The sequence below is a fragment of the Euprymna scolopes genome, chromosome 43 (genome assembly GCF_053919585.1).
Source record: "Euprymna scolopes isolate OS-2025 chromosome 43, ASM5391958v1, whole genome shotgun sequence".
Lineage (NCBI taxonomy): Eukaryota > Metazoa > Mollusca > Cephalopoda > Sepiida > Sepiolidae > Euprymna > Euprymna scolopes.
The window spans coordinates 15,054,656-15,072,689 of NC_136524.1; the positions used below are offsets into that span (position 1 = coordinate 15,054,656).

General features: G+C 36.7%; 1 protein-coding gene across 5 annotated transcripts in view; it reads right to left on the reverse strand.

Annotated features, from left to right (window-relative positions):
* Positions 1-3,181: 3,181 nt before the first annotated feature.
* LOC145268204 (dynein axonemal assembly factor 6-like) overlaps positions 3,182-18,034 on the reverse strand; it is a 461,727-nt gene continuing 446,874 nt past the window's right edge. For all 5 annotated transcript variants that reach the window (XM_080123470.1, XM_080123469.1, XM_080123467.1 and 2 more), the window contains one exon: positions 3,182-3,549. In XM_080123470.1, the coding sequence (XP_079979596.1) occupies positions 3,423-3,549 (127 nt within the window). In that variant the 3' untranslated portion in view covers positions 3,182-3,422. The remainder of the gene's footprint in view (positions 3,550-18,034) is intronic.

The window sequence follows — 18,034 nt, forward strand, 5'->3', positions numbered from 1 at the left end:
AGCATCCTCCACTAATCTATGAAGTCTGTTTTGAACTCGGCAGGATAAGCTGCTTATAGCAGCTCCTGTCCAGATGTGGCAACAGTACTCCATCGTTGGTCATACCTGGCTTTTATATAGATATAGAATTGCATCAGGAATGAGATATCTACTGGATCGCTAGAAGGATCCCACCATTTTTCTAGTGACCTTGGCAATGGATTTGATATTCATGTTTCATTTCAGATCGGGAGTAAAGGTCAAACCCAGAAGTTTGTCAAAACATGGAGCTTCCTCAAGATGAGAGCCATTCATTTCAATTGATGCCAGATGGGGATCAGAGCGTTGATGATGGAAAGGTAGAAGTTTGGTCTTAGATGCATTAAGATTAACCAGCCACGATCATTAATATAGATCAGGAAGAGAGTTGGACCCAGGACGGACCACTGAGGGACTCCAGCATTAATACTATGAGCTTCTGATATCTGTTCATTAATCACTACTCTTATGAATCTATCAGAGAGAAATGATTTGATAATTGAAAAGACGTTTCTAGCTATACCGTACCTGGAGATTTTGTAAACCTTTATGCCACACCCTATCAAAAGCCTTTGATATGCCAAGGGCAATTACCTTAGAAAGGAAGCCTCCATCGAGAGATTCGCTAATCCTATGAGATATAACTGTTAGCACATCAGCTGTAGATCTAGCAGAATAGAAATCATTTTGCACATCACTAAGAAGGTTATTTTTTTTGAGGTGATTGACTACTTCTCTATTTAACACAGATTCTAGCAACTTACTCATGATGAACAGGAGAAAATAAACTAGAATATACCAATAAAAATACGAATAAGAATAAGAATTAATGATTAGAATGATATAATAGTTAAATAAAAATTTAAATACAGTATTAATTATGGAAGTGAAATGGACGTTAAAAAATGTCAAATAAGAAAGAGTTAAAACATAATGCAATCGTAGAAGTAGAAGTAAATTTAGATTTAAAAAAAATTTTAATTTAAAAAATCTACAAATTTTTTACTTTTAAAATATTAAAAATTACTAGCAAGATAGAGTTAAATTTGGTTAAAAGACTGAATGGTGGTAAAAAAATATAGTAGAGAATGATGGTGGAGGAGTCAATGACAGTAAAGAGTAATAAATCTAAGATGGGAGTTATCAACTTGGAGTTATGAAAGTTAAAACAAAGAAAACTAATGGTAAACCAAGGAAGACAAAGGGTAAGACATATTAGAAAGTAATAAGAGGAGAGGCAAGAAAACCCACATTGCAAAATGACGTAATCAGCACATAATTTTGCATGTTATATAGTTTATAAAAGTGCAAGAATGAAAAATGAAGATAACAATAAAGATAAAGATACCACAGAATTATGACAGGAAATCAAAGTGGCTAAGAAGGTGATATTTATAGTGTCCACAGTTAATAGAGGTTTCTTTTTTTTTTTTATTAAGGAAATAAAATGGGAATAAATAGTTTTTCACTCAAGCAAAGGTTAGTTAAGAGATTTGCATGTGCTTGTTTTCCTAAGAATATCCCGTTTAACAATTGCTCTTAAATTCCCATAGTATGTGGCAGGTGATGTTCTGTTCTTTTATTTTGGATTATTAACCTAACATTTATGATTGGAAAACCTCTCTTTGAAGGTGTTACCAACCATGCCAATATAGTATTTACTTATATTGGGATTTCCTTCAGTAATGATGGTTGCTTTGTATACCACAAATTTGACTAAGCAATTGCGTTTAAAAGGGCATTTTTACTTCTATTTTAAAAATGTATATATTTAATATGCAAACTTTGTTCTGTTCTGTCAATAAGAAAGCTGTGTAAATAGTGTAAATGCAGATATGCTAGATACTACAGCTAGAAATTTCAATTGCTTCTTGGGTAGTTCCCCCCATTCTTGGTCTTCTAATGACAAAGTGTTGCTGAACAAAAGTAATTTCTACAGACGCCTCACAATCATAAGATAATCATTCAAAATAAAAAAAAACCTTGTGTCACATATTGCATTCGCCAGGTACCACTTACAGTCATGCAAATTTGGTCAATAAATTCTAAAAGTTCAAAAGAATTGTTTTATTGCATTTCCTTGTAGTATTTAGTCCAGTGGATAACATGTGTAAAACATCTTGTCCGGTAGACTTTTGACAAAAAAGATAAACTAATCTGGCAAATGACAGATGCTTAAATGTACAGAAAGCAATGGTAAATATATGAGTGTTGAAGGGGAAGGTTGCATAGCACCGCATATTTGGAGAAGCAGGCAGAGTGAGGAATAGCAAAAGAACAAGTCAGAGAGATCTCAATATAATCAGCTGCATTTTGTAAATAATAAATTGCGTTCTACTTTTCCCAGGAAGTCACACCAGTTTAGAAAGTAATGAAGGTTTGAGATATAACCTCTTAACTTACAGTCTGTCATATAACAATACGCCAAAAGTTTCAGCTAGAATTAACAAAAAGGCCAAAGTTTACTTGGAGCAATTCTCCAAAGATATAAAGATCTGGCATGCAAAGTATTCATCTATAACCTAGTTTTTTCTCTAATAATTCATATAGATTATTCTCATATGAAATGCGCTTCCCTCCCCAACCTAGTTGATACAAATCCTGCTGACTGCATTCATCTCTGGGCTTCTGATCTTTATCACATGGAAGGAGTTTCGAACTAACTAACAAAGACAATTTAACACCACCGGTTTTCATTAGCAGAAAGAAATAGTTTTATATCATTTTTTGCAGCATTTATTTAAAAAAATAATGTTGAAAATAGGTAAACAATAGCATCAGAGAGTATAAGGCGCTATTTCCATTTATATTTCATGGTTTGCAATTGGAAGAAAAATGTGCTGAAGGCAATATTAATTAAATAAAAATGTTTTAAACTAAATTGTTAAAGATCATTTTAACTACAGAATCATTTTTTTTCTTGATCAAAATACAAAACAATGTCTGAAAACTGTGACATAAATAATGTATAATTTCCACCTTGGATGGCATTACTTCTAAAATAAAACTAAAGTCTAAATTCTAACACATCTTTCCTTTTTCACATATTAAGTAATAATGTTGCATAACACTTTTAATTTTTAGAAATAGTAACATTGAAAATATAAAACTCTATGCTTTTAATAAATCAATTTATTAAATTGAAAAGTTTCATATACTTAAATGTGTTATTGACTTTGTATTTATTTTCAATCATAGCCAATCTTTAGTATATTACAGTTTGATAATGTACTTGATAAAGCTCATGCACAGCAGATATATTATAAATTCACCATTTCATGCAAAGCTAGGAATTCCCACTCAGAAGGAAGAACTTTCACTAAGTGAAAACAATAGCATTTTTATTGATATAAAATATTTATCATTGTTATCCATATTATGATTTCATTATTTTCTAAAAATGGTCAGTAATTGCAGAAATCATATTCTCTATTCATTTTCATGCAAACAATAAGTGAATGTTGACTGGCATCCCATTCAGCTTTGCTTTGTTGCTCATCCACTGGGTGGGGCAGATGAAGTCCAAGTTTGCTACAAAAAAATAAAAAATATAACAAAAAGTATTTTTAACAACTGAAAAATAAATATTACTAAAACATTTATCATTGCAGATAATTTATAATATTTATAAATAAAAGTATTTGTGTTCAAAATTTTTCTCATTGTCTTATACGGTCCTGAGCAACGCCGGGTGGCCTTGCTAGTTATAAATAAATGTATTTGTGTCATTTGTGTCAAATTTGGGAGTTTTAATCTGTTATTACTCCATTAAAGTTAATTCTGCAAGTTTTTCCTATAAAATCATTCAAAATTACTTTCATGTCAAATGCAAAAACTTGTGATAGGATGATACCTATATTTTTCCCTATTCCAATACAATCGTGGATATTGTTCTAAATTCCGGCTTTTGATACAGTTACTGATTCTAATAAAAAATACCCCAAATACCTATCGATCCACCTATCAAAAGAGTTTATTAAATGGGAAATTGTCTTTTCAAGAACTCTTGCGAAGTAACCTGAAAAATGACCACTCCATAATTAACCTTAATCCTAATCACTCTTTGCTCAAATCTTTGAATCATAAATACATGTAGTAACAATTCGCCACTTCAAAAATGCTAAACTTCTCTTTGACTAACAATAGAATTTAAGTAAGTCTGATTCTATTGTACACTCGTGAGCAAAAAAAAAAAATGGGCCAAACAAATTTCATACATACATTTCATAAGTACAGTTGAACAAAGAAACTTAAACGAAACTAATAACACAGAACAAGACATTTACTTTTATAAATGCTTAATATGAAACTGAATTCCCTTTTGATTTCTTTAAAAGAGCAATCCTTTTAGACATGCTCTCAACCAAAGTGGAACACTGTGAAGAGGATGTCACGCTGTGTTAGCTCGTGTTGTGTGGTTGGTTAAGAGAGAGAAACGAAAAGACGCGTGTTGTTAGTTTTAAATATAAAACATGGAGGCCTTTATTTCCAGTGCGCATGCGTGGTTGTTACAAAACAAGGATTGTCATGAAACGAAATGATAACGTTGTTACAAAACTAGGATTGTAACGAAACGAAACGATAACATCGTTACATCCCCCCTTTACCAATATGAAGATTATGATATTGAGCATATTCAATATATGATAAAATGTAAGGGCTAATTCAGGGTAGACTGCCTGAATAGCTACAGCGAAGCAGGGGATTATTCTGCCCCATGAATTGCTTGCTATACTTCTCTAGAAAATGTTCACAAGTTCATTTTTGATGGTGGTCGTACCATCCTGCCACTGCGAGTGTATTGTTGGGAGTCTCTTTGTGGATACTGAGTTGTACATGCAGGTGGTTCTGCAAATGTTACATGCTTTGGCATTTCTGGTGGTGTTGGCCTTATTCAAGCACTCCTAATATGCTGCCGGTTTCTCCGTATCATATATCCGTTTGCAGTTTGTAGGAGATATGATCGGGGACCATCTGCTTGAGAAGCTACGGTTGCTAAGTCCCAGTTTCCGTGTGTAGGGTTTTGTGCTCTTACCCTCTGGCCAGGATATAAAGGTGGTAGGTCTTCCTTGAGCGCATGCTGGTCAAAATATTTCTTTTGCTTGTGTTGCCTTTGTTTAAAAGCATCATATATTTGATCCTGATCTTAGTGGTTTTTTTTCTATTTTTGTTGCAATTGGGGATTGGATTCGTCTACCCATGAGTAGCTGTGTGGGGCTGGGCATGGCGTTTGAGATAGGTGTGCAGCGCCAGTGCAATAATGCAATTTCGGGTGTTGTCCTAGATTGCTTGGCCTTTTTGAGGATGGTCTTGATGGTCCTTATCTGGCGCTCTATGAAACCATTTCCCTGTGGTCTTCGAGGTGAGGTGGTCTGATGGTTGAAACCTCATTCTGTGGCAAATTCGTGGTAAAGGGCGCTTGAGAAGTGCGGCCCGTTGTCACTAACCACTTTTGATGGTATGCCAAACTCCGCGAAGGTTTGTTGCGTTATTTTTATGACAACACTGCTTGGTGAGTGGGCAGGTAACTGTTTGATAACAGGGTACTTGGAGTAGTAGTCTGCTATGATCAGCCATTGATGTCCATGGAGCTCGAAAAGGTCTGTTCCAACTACATCCCATGGCTTTGTCGGAATGTCGTGCTGCAGAAGAGGCTTTGACATTTGTGATGGCTGATGTTGTTGACAGATGCTACATGAGCTTGTGAATTGTTCGATGTCTCTGTTTATATTTTTCCAATAGACAGTGTCTTTGGCTAGGAGTTTGGTTTTCTCCTGTCCTAAGTGAGCGGTGTGGAGTTGCTTTAGGATATCTTCTTGGAGGGTCTGAGGAATGACAATTTGTTGTCCTTTAAGGATAAGGCCGTCATCAATTGATAGCTGATCTCTTAGGCTCCAGAATTCTCTGATATCGGTAGGCAGTTGCTTGATTGTCTCAGGCCATCCCATGACAATGGTATCTTTTAGCTGGTTAAGCAGAGAGTCAGCTGTTGTGCAGTCTCTCAGTTTTTCAATGCGGTCAGCAGAGAAACGAATGGTGTCAACTCGAACATCCAGATCGATAGGGTCCGAATTACCAGGTGATGGCAAGCATGATAACCCATCAGTCAATATGTTTTCGGATCCCTCGTTGTAGGATAATCCGAAATTATATCCCTGTAGCTGGATGAGCATTCGTTGTAGGTGAGCTGGAGCTGAGGTGAGAGGTTTGTCAATGATCATGACAAGAGGTTTGTGGTCAGTGACAATTTGGAAACCATGACCGTATAAATATGTGTGGAATCTATGTGTGCCAAACACGATTGCCAGTAGTTCGCGCTCGATACATGCGTATCGTTGTTCTGTTTGTGTCAGACTCTTGCTTGCGTATAAGACAGGCATTAAATTGCCAGCTGAGTCTGGTTGTAGAAGTGCTGCTCCTATTCCATGAAGACTTGTGTCACAGTGTAACTGGGTCAGGTTTCATTCCAGAATGGGTGTATATATTTCCGAAGAAGGAGATTTCCTGGCGTTTTATCTCACATTTCTTGGAATTCATTGTGAGGCCCTCTTGTGTAGCGACTTTCATGAGGTACCTTAGGTTGTTGTCATGTTCACGTTCTGTTGAGCCATATACAACAATATCATCCGCTATACCACATGCTCCTGTGCACTTCTCAAGTATTCTGTCCATCTCGAGCTGGTAGATGTCTTGGCTCACGTTTAAACCAAATGGAAGTCGTTGGAAGCAGTACCTTCCAAATAGTGTTTGAAAAGTGGTCAGGATCTGGCTTTCCTGGTCAAGCTTTATAGACCAGTATCCTGCCTTAGCATCCAGTTTTGAGAAGTATTTTGCACCTGCAAACCGGTGATTGAGTTCCTCAACTGTTGGGATTTGATGATACGGCCGCATTAGGGCTTTGTTTAGTGCCCTTGGGTCTAAGCAGACCCTTATTGTGTTGTCGCGTTTGGTTACATATGTAAGGGAGCTTACCCAGTCAGTTGGCTCCTCAATATGACGAATGACATTCTGTGACTCCATCTTGTCTAGTTCAGCCTTGATCTTCTCCCGCATGGCTATTGGCGTTCTTCTTGGTGCGTCTATGTGGCATGGAGTGTTAGGGTTGACAGTGAGCTTGTGTGTTTTCTTGAACTCGCCAATGCGGTCGAATCTGTCGGGGTATAAACGCATCAGATCATCTATGCCGTTGATAGGTTGTTGCTGAACGGATATGGCACAGTTCATTGTCACAACGTTGAAGGTTACAGATGTTGGCAGGCCCAGTTAGCTGCTCCTGGAGTGTTGACCACATAAAATTGAGTGTTGAGCCATGAAGACTCCTTGTATTTGCACCTGATGTTTGTGATGCCATGGCATTTTATTTCAGTGTTGTTGTATGCTGTCAGTACGCATTTCGTTGGGTTTAGTGATCCAGGTATTGGGTTTCCATCTTTGTTTATGGCGGAGGGGCACATACTGCGGAATATGCGTAAAGGTAGTGTGTTTGCCTGTGCACCCGTGTCTACCTTCAATTTGAGGCTGTGCGTACCTGGGTGGTCTGTCAATATAACGTTGATATTGACAAACGCTTCATTTTGTGTTGTTTTTTGTTTGTGCAGTGGATGTTCACTGTTAATAGTGCTGAATGTGAGGTGCTCCATCGCCACATGTAGTTTTGTTGTGGCTTGGTCGTCATGTTCAGCAACGCTGTCGACTTTTCGGCCTGTTCCATGTTGTCTGTGCCTTGGCTGGCTGCGGCTTTTCTGCCAGGGTTTTTCTTGTTTCCTGGGTCTGAGTCTCGCTGAGAAGCACAATTTGGCCCAATGGCCCATTTTCTCGCAGGAGCTGCATATGTCGTTCTTGGCCGGGCAATGCTCCTTGCCAAAACGGTGGTCCCGTCCACAATTTTTACACAAGTTGCTGGTATTTCTGTTGCCTTCCTGGCGTTCACGACCACCGCGATTTATGGTGTCTATCTGTGACAGGCCATGTAGTTGGTGTATTTTGTTTATATACACGGCTGAAGCCTCATATGTGCGTGCTAATTTCACAGCCTCTTCTATTGTGTAGCCCTTCGGCTTGTTCAACAGTTCTTTTTGTAAGTCCGGTATGGGCGTGTTGGCTATCAGTATTTCTACTAAACGTTCATTCATTTCATGGGCTGTGAAATCGCATTTCTTCGCCTGTAAGCGACACCTGTTTAGAAATATGTCCGTTGTCTCGGTAGGTTTTTGTTGGTATCTACTGAGTTCGAGCCTACATATACGGTGGTTGGTTGCTGGTTCCAGCTGCTCCAAAAATGCGTTGAAAATTTTGTTGGCGTCTCTCCGGTCTTCGTTTGACATAGACCAACTGTTGTATCTATGAATTCCTTCCTCGCCAGTTGCAAGTAGAATGATAGGCACTTTCTCTTCTTCTTTAGTTCCCTTCGCTGTGAAATAAAGTTCCAAACGTTGTTGGAATATCTTGAATGACTCTGCAGTGTTAGGCGAGTCCCAGTCGAGAATGGGAACTGGTATCGATATATTAGCCATAGTAGTAGTAGTGTTGTTGCGAGCTTCAACGAGCGTGTGTGTGTGTGTGTGTGTTTTACGAAGTTTTGGTTCGAAAAGAAAAGAGAAAAAAAATATATAATGTCTTACTTTTATCATTGTTTTATTTCATTTTTCCCTTTATCTCGCCGCTGTCACCATGTCACGCTGTGTTAGCTCATGTTGTGTGGTTGGTTAATAGAGAGAAACGAAAAGACGCGTGTTGTTAGTTTTAAATATAAAACATGGAGGCCTTTATTTCCAGTGCGCATGCGTGGTTGTTACAAAACAAGGATTGTCATGAAACGAAATGATAACGTTGTTACAAAACTAGGATTGTAACGAAATGAAATGATAACATCGTTACAGAGGAGATGCTATTTCATTCGGTTTGCACAGCTTCTCACAGTTTGCATTGTTTGAAAACGTTCTTCCAGCTAATGCACGAGATATTATGGACCAAATTTTCTCGATTGGGTTTAAATCAGGCTTTGACCTGACCAAAACATTACATCAATTGAATTATTAGAAAACCATTTTTTGTGACTTTAGCAGTGTGTGCAGGGGCATTATCATGTTGAAAAATAATGTTCTGAGATATTCCCAGCTTCTGGATACTTAGTAACAGTCCTGTTTCGAATATTCAAATGTATTCATTTACATTGATTGACTTCTCACATCAAATAAGTTCCCCAACTCCTGCTGCAGTAAAAGTTCCCCATACCATTATCCCTCCATTCCCATGTTTACCCGTCGTTTTTATGCAACTTGGCGAAAATATTTCCCCAGTTCTTCAAATGCACCGCTTAGAATCATCACTAACAAGACAAAATCTGGATTCATATGACCAGAAAACATTCTTGAACCAGTCTGTATCTTTTTTGCTGTAACATGAGAAAAATCTCTTTCTATCTGAAGTATAATGGGGAGGGGAGGGGTTCACCTCAAATACACAAACGGAATGTTCAAGAAAAGATTATTGCTACAGTCCTCTGTCTCTACTCTCGTTACCTTCTCTCCTGCCTGATCAGGAATAATCTCCTAGCACCAAGAAATGAACATCGTTTTATAGTTTCCATCTTCACGCACACACGAGATTACGCAAGAACGGACGAAATCCAGGACCGGTCTTACTTTCCCTTTAGTTGTTTGCAGAACGGCCATCAACGGCAAAATGCCCGACTCCACGTCATCCGTCCAAGGCATCAGTATCCCCTCCTCAAATCCATCGGTCGACTTCTTGCTCAAACTCCTTTCTCGCCCCTCCTCTAAGCGAATTAGTGTAGCACGCCACCCTGTTTGTCAGCGATGGCGCTTGATGTTTCCATGCCCACTCCACCGTCCACCGCTCTCTGTCGAATTCGGCTTGGAAGTCCTGATCTTTGATCGACAATTTTCTTTCCTCCCCGGTCTTGTTGATCCCTCTGGGGGCGTTCTCCGTCACCGTGCACTCAGCTAGTCTGAACCTAACATTGTTACATGATATGGTAACACCTCCAAGTCGGCATATAACATCCATTCCAATGATGGCTTGGACGCCAGGCACCAGGCGATCAGTGACAATTGCATGGACCCTCATCCGACGTTCAGCAATATCAATAGTGACGGTCTTCCTCCCTCGACACTTCACTCGCAACCCATCGAATGCCACTACTTCACCTTTCCCTTTCCATCTTCCGACCAGGGTAGTGTGCACTATGGTAGTGGTGCAGCCAGTGTCAATCAGGGCCATAACTTCCCGTCCTTCCACCACAATCTTCTGTTTGGGCATCTGCTGCGGGTGCGCCACTATTCTCGAATCGGGGCGGCCGCTGGCGCGTCGGCCTCCCCTCGCCAGTTTCCCGAACTTGTGCATTTTACTGCTAAATGGCCTCTCCGATTGCATTTGTAACACACTGTCCGTTGCAAGAACTTCCTGCAGTCTCTTCTCATGTGTGGTCCCCCGCATTCGAAGCATGCGACCCCCGGGTTCGGCAGATTCCTGCCCACATCCTTCTGTACCGTTGCTGTCGTTCCTCCAGTCTCCGTGGGCTGGGTACTCACCAAGATTTTCGCAGTTTTAAGCAGCTCACTCACATCCAGCGTCTCCACTCCCGGTACCTGCTGCAATCTTTTCGATATCTCTTCCGGGAACCCGGTAACAAAAGTCATCTTAACTACGTGACTCGTGGCATGTCCCCTGATGCCTGACAACTCAACCAATCTCCTTATCTCATTCGCGTAGACATCAACAGATTCACCAGTCCACCTCTTCTCTTTCAACTTATTAAAGGCCTCGAAAGGCCCCTCTGCAAAAGCTTCGATCAGTCGACCCTTGATGGCGTCCGCGTCACCCTGTTCCCGCTCGCTGAGCTCTAAATAGAGGGCCAGTGCGTCCCCTTCTAGAAACAGTGGTATTACTGTGGCCACATTATCCAGCCTCTGAATCCTTGCTACAAGGTCCATTTTTTTAAGCCACGCCACCACATCACCGTCGCCATTAAAAGGCTTAATCATGTTGCTTAAGCCTGCGTTGGCCATCGCCGAGATAGCTTGAAGTATAATGGGGGGGGGGGTCACCTCAAATACACAAACGGAATGTTCAAGAAAAGATTATTGCTACAGTCCTCTGTCTCTACTCTTGTTGCTTTCTCTCCTGCCTGATCGGGAATAATCTCCCAGCACCGAGAAATGAACATCGTTTTATAGTTTCCATCTTCACGCACACACGAGATTACGCAAGAACGGACGAAATAAAAATGATGGCCGCCATGTTTGTTCTTCCTTTTCTTCGCCTGAACTCACTCGCTGAGCATCCACGGTAAGACTTGTCTTTCTTGCTTCTAACCACACTATCATTGATGTTCTTCTAAGATAAAAATAGCTTTTTTGCACACCTTTTAGAAGAAAATCCCATTTCTTTCAATCATCTAGATATTGCATCTCTAGAAAGAGAATTTCCATGCCCTGTTTTGAATTCTTTTAGGATTAATTTTTCAACTTATTATTATATGCTATAATAATAATGATCTACAAAATAGAAATTTTCAGTTAAAATTAACAAAAATTCATAGAACAATATTGAAAAATCGATTTCTTCCTTCTTTCATTCTTGGCCCATTTTTTTTTTTTTTTTTTTGCTCATGAGTGTAGATATTCCCAATATTTTGTGAATATTGACTTAGTCATAACTCGTTGTTGTTATCGAGTGGTTAGTATTTTTTCAGAATACAAAGATTTTTTTTTTCTTTTTTTTTGTGTCAGTTGTGTAGACATTTTTTTTATGAATATTAACTCAGTGTTATAGTTGAAAAAAAAAAGCGCTGTGTTTGGACTCCATATTGCGTTCACAATTAGTCGCCAAATATCATAGGTGTGATCGTTTATGTTTGCTAGTATTATAGGAAAGTTAACTGTTAACTGGATTTATTGAGACGGGGTATCCCTTGATGATCAAATCCACATTCATCAGTGTTATAGCAAATTTGCATGAGCAAATACTTCCGAATCCTCATTTACCAATGTTATGGCGCTTGTTAATAGGTTTTTGGAATATTTTCACACACATTTTAGCATTTTTTCTTTTCGATATAAACTCCATTTTTTAACAGTCTTGAGTAAATATAATTTACCCAGCTTCCTTTTAACGAATTTAAAGGAATATTTTGGAGTTTAAAATTTTCTCTCTGCTGAATCTAATATTTTTAACTTCTCTATTGTGTATTGTTTTCAAAAATATACTGCACATTTACAAACTCTTTTGGATATGCCTGCACATATGAGCACTTTGGATCTATTATCAACATATGAAATTTTCTTCAGAATTTATTTTACCTCAGAACCTTGCATTGGATTTACTTTCGATGCATTTTATCTCGGACAATTTATCATTTTCTCTGGAATGCCAATTCAAGGACACCAACTGGGAAATCTTTAAAGTTTGGACTTTTTCTCCTTGTCTTTAACTAAAACTTCTTTCCTTTTTACTCCTCATTATATATTTTTTTCCTTTTTACTCCTTTCTATGTTTTTCTCTGTATCCCTTATCTACTCCTTCCTCTACCACTAAATAGTGCTTTACATACATTTTGATGCAACTTACAATGAACCCAGTTAGTAAAAAAAGAAAAAGATGACTGCCTGAATGTGACATAAATATTCATGTTTTCCCCGTGAAAAGTGGAGTGAAAGTGGCTTGTTTTGTGATATTTTTCCGTTATACAAAATATTCCCCAAAAATGATGGAGAACTTGCTGCTATGATTTCAAATGATCTGAAATAACAGCAAGGTGAGACTTGATTTCTCATATGTTATAGCTCTACTCTTTTGGAAACAGGGTACAATTATGAATATCTCCAGTATCAAATAATCCTTATACAATGTGAAATTTACTTCATGTATAAAAACCAAATAGAGAAGATATAATATATGAGAAATATTACGGTTATTTCAGATCATTTGAAACCATAGCAGCAAGTTTTCGCCTCTCTTCTATCAAGGTCAGGCGTTTGGGAAAATATCAGATATTTTGTAATTCATATGCAAAAATAGAAAAAAATGACTATGATTGAAACATTTTATGGCTGTAAAAAGTGCCAAAAATAGGCTGTGAATGATGGATGATCTCCTTTGATGTGCGACCTTAAGTCCAAATGTCACAAGCCTTCATTTGTTAATTTCTGATCAATAGTCAATAATATTTGGAACTTATAAAATTGAAAAATAAGGTGATATATATATATATATATATATATATATATATATATATATATATATATATATATATATATATATATATCGATTAATCGGAATCGGAATCGAGAATCAGAAAAATTTGAACTTTTGGGGGTATCAGAATCAGTGTCAGAATCGGAAAAACTTGTGCCTAATTTCCGATTCCAGAATCGATTCTTTTGATATTTTTCAAACTTAATTTTCCATTGCTTGTACTTCATGATAAATCTTTATTATTTTTAGACTATTGGTAAAACTAAACTCTATAGAACATAACATCCAAATAAGATGTAACTTTTTTATGTAAAAAAATTCACTAGGTAAACTCTACAAGAATAAAGTTTATTTACAAGGTATTGAAATAATTGTTTAAAATTAAAGAAATATTTTGTTAACAAAAATAATATCAAGCATTATTGCTAATTAAATAAAAATAGAATATAAAAAGTGTTGGTTTTAATCTTTATTTTATGAGTTTATGCTTTTGTCCAGTTGGGTTTTGTCCGGTAGGTTTTTGTCCCTGTAGGTTTTTGTCTTCTTCCTCATTCAGAATTTACAAATATGACAAGGAACAGACAAAATAAAACGTTGAATTGAAGTTGAAATGAATTTGTGAATTTGAATGCTTCCTTGTGAAAAACTTTTAACATCAAATTTTCTTATTCTGTTACTTATGCTTAGACTTAGGGATTCCTAGGTGCCATATACCATCTGAAGCCCTATCAAATGTTTAAGTATTTTTTGCATCAACTTGCCAAATGTCTAGATGACGCTTTTCAGAGAGTTAACAGTTCAAACGAATGAGCAAGATTTATTGTCTTAAAGCCGCTTTGTCTGACCACCGTGTCCTCTGAAATGATTAATATTTTATTGTATCTGTACAGCCTTCTTCAAGTCTCACACAAAAACACATTCATATTTCAAGCTGTCATATATATACGCGCACACAAACATATGCGCCCACGTCCACACATGTACACATATTCACGTTCGCGTACATACACTCACATTCACGTATATATACACACACGCTTACGTATACACATGTACTCACACACGCGAACACGAACACACACATGGACGACGTCACTTCCGCTTTCTAAGGAAATACACATGCGCAAAAGACACTCCAGAAGCGAGTATAAAACATGGAGACAAGTTGTTTCTAATCCTCTTTTTAGGACCAACTCTCAACTAGAGAGGTTGGGCGAACAAGCCGCCGCCGTTTCGGCGCGCGCGCCGGCGCACCTCACGCCCACTTCCTACTATGTATGGGGCACGAGCTAATGACTGTATGTATACATTCTCCCTCTTTCTCTCTTCATCTACTACTGGCCACTAAGAACACCTTCGCGTAGCTGACTACTAACTGATGACAACTCTAATATCCTCTTCCTTGCCTACACGCTGGATTCTCATTTCCACTACAACACTCACTTCAATTCCCATGCGCGAACAAACAATAATGACCCAAACTTGAGATGAAAACACATTTCCTGTTCTTGCTACAGCACCAGTCCTGCAACGGACATGGGTTACATACGCGCAGACATGTTATAACTAAAATGTTCATTTCTTTCAACAGCAAATAAACGACGTTTATCTTATCCATTACTTGAGTCTTTGTTTCCTTCAATTCCCATTCGTTTCATTATTCTTTTGTAACGGGATTGGGGTATTTATATATCCTAGTCCCCTACATATCTTTCTCTAAAACGAAAATGTTAAAAATATACATGAATATCTCGCAATAAATTTATCAATGTCTTGGATAAAATACATAAAGGGAAAACATTTACATGTTTGTCAAATTAAAAAAGAAATTATATCTACATTTAAAAGTACCCCCCCCCAATAATAATTTACATTTGAAGGCAATATTTCTGAACCCATTAAAAACAAAATTATTGTAGAATTTAAGATGGAGTAGCGCAAATAAATTTAGGGCAATTATTGAATAAATATTGATTAGAAATAGGTCGTTGTCCAAGAGTCTTAAAAACTAGCTACCCCCTCCCTCAAAATTATATTTAAAAAAGTATCTTGAAATGTTAAGGGTTCTTTAAAACAAAATAAAATCGATTTTTATAAGTTATGAACACGCTTCATACTATTGTTCTCATGTTGAATATTCCTATTTACTTGCCTCCCCCTAGAGAGTACAGATAGACACAAGTATTATATACATCAAGTAACACGAGTTATCTCCCCTTGACTGGGATTAATCCCACCATCACCATTGCCTGCAACCTCCCACCAGTACAATCATGTGATATATCGTAGTAGCAAAAACTACTACATCATTCTTCAGTGTTAATAAAGCTTCTGTTCCGTTCACACGTGTGTCTCTCTCTTCTCTCCATGTTATCGCTAACCCTTTACTAATACAGGCCACATAATACAACATGGTATCAGAAAATAATTACGAACCTTAATACTCACAAACGTCAAAAAAAAAAGCATATATATATATATATATATATATATATATATATATATATATATATACTAGCTGTACCCTGCCACGCGTTGCTGTGGCTTAATTTCGTGCAATGGAAAATTCTAATAAAAAGAGAAAATGCATGTTTCTTATATTCTTAGTACAGCAATCCACTCCAAAAAGTAAAAAAAAAAGGCGAAAATGAAAAAAAAATATGGTACTCTTGCAGAATTGGATCCGGATCTTTGGGAGTTACCATCAATCATGGCTTGGGCTCGATCAACATTCAGTAGATTAAGCCGAAAGTTGCTAAACGTTGAAACGCTAAATAGTTTTCTTTTTTATTGTATTCAAAAATGTAAGTTTTTAATTAATATTTGGGTAAGGGGGGGTGTTACTATACACAGATTCAAAAAAGTTGTTCAAAAACGAATAAATGAAAGCAAAGGTAATGTAAATTACGTTTCTATCTAACTGGATAATTTTTTAGTGTTTTTATTTAATGTAAAATGTTTAATCGGCTCAAAAACGCAGTGTTTATCTATGTATTTGAAAAAGACGAATGGTCGCGGACTCTGTTGAATATGTTAAGTTTGGGAAAATCAGTTAAAAACTATACAAAACAATGTCAGACACCTACTGATTATATGTTATTGTGACATAGGCTGACATATTCGGTGGGTTTCTGATAGTATTTTGTTTAGTTTTTTAGTTTTAAATCATTTTCTCAAACTTAACATCATCAACAGTGTCCATCACCGTTTGTATTTTTCAAATTTCCAAGTTTAATTAAAGTTTTATGATATGTTTTTTTTTATTCAATTGTAAGGTTAAAGTACAGAATAGATACAAAACACCCTCCCCTCCCCATGTAAAGAATGGCTTTTTAAATAATAATGTTATTATTTCAGCACGGATCACTCTCTACATGAGTACCTAATATTTTTTTTTCAGCCATTCTTACCATAGAGAGGAGATGGTGTTTTGTAACTATTCTGTGCTTTTTTTAACTAACAATTTATTATTAAAAAAAGATATTGTGAAATTATAAAAAAATAAAAAGATATTGTGAAAGTTGAATTTAACTTGAAAAAAAACAAAAAAACAATGTTCAACATTGTAGCCGGACCTTATTTAAATTGGAAAAAAACGAAAAAACAATGTTCAACATTGTAGCCGGACCTTATTTGGCAATAAGGTCACATGAGTCGATTAATGGGTGCTAGTGCTCTTACTGATCCGCGCTATTTTTTTTAAATCGTATTTCCAAGCTTAATTAAAGGTTTATATTTTTTTGGTATTTTTTTTAGATAAGGTCCACCTCCACAATTTTCTTTTAAATGACGACTTTTAAAAGTTTCCGACTATGCTGAATACAGAAATTGCATTGAAATTTTGTAGAAATAAGTAGTTATCGAGATATAGATAGTTGTTTTATGCATTGTATTATTTGGCAGCCATCTTTGTTACGCACGTAGATTTGTTTATGGCGCGCGCAAGCATGTAAAAAAGACGGCTGCCAGAGATTACAATGCATTATACAAATTTTTTATATCTCGATAACTACTTATTTCTGCAAAATTTCAATGCGATTTCCGTATTCAGCATAGTCGAAAACCTACAAAAGTCGTCATTTAAAAGAAAATTGTGGAGGTGGACCTAATCTAAAAATTTACCGTTTTTTTTTCATTCAATTGTAAGGTTAAAGTACAGAATAGGTACAAAACACCCTCTTCTTCCAATGTTAAGAATGGCCTTTTAAATAATAACGTTATTATTTCAGCATGGATCAATAAGTGCATGAGTACCCAATTTCTTTAAAAGCATTCATATTTTCTTATATAAAAACAATATCTGTAAAAAAAAAAAACGTGCACTTTCAATCTTTGTTAAAAAAAGATTTTCTTGAAAAAAACAAAAAAATACGGTAAAAAAAAGCAAAGAACAAAACATTAATCGGTATTCATACAGAGAGTGATCCGTGCTGAAATGATAACGTTATTATTTAAAAAGCCATTCTTAACATGGGGAGGGGAGGGGGTTTTACCTTACAATTGAATAAAAAACATATCATAAAACTGTAATTAAACGTGGAAATGTGATTTAAAAAATAGCGCAGATCACTCTCTGCATTAGCACCGAAAGTACAGAATAGTTAGAAAACATCCTCCCTCTCCATGTTAAGAATGGCTTTCTAAATAATGTCAATGCTTCAGTACTGTTCCTTGTCTGCTTAAGTTTAATTTTTGTTTATTAAATTGTTAGGTGAAAGTCCAGAATAGTTACAAAACACCCTCTTCTCCCAATGTTAAGAATGACTTTTTAAATAATAACGTTATTATTTCAGCATGG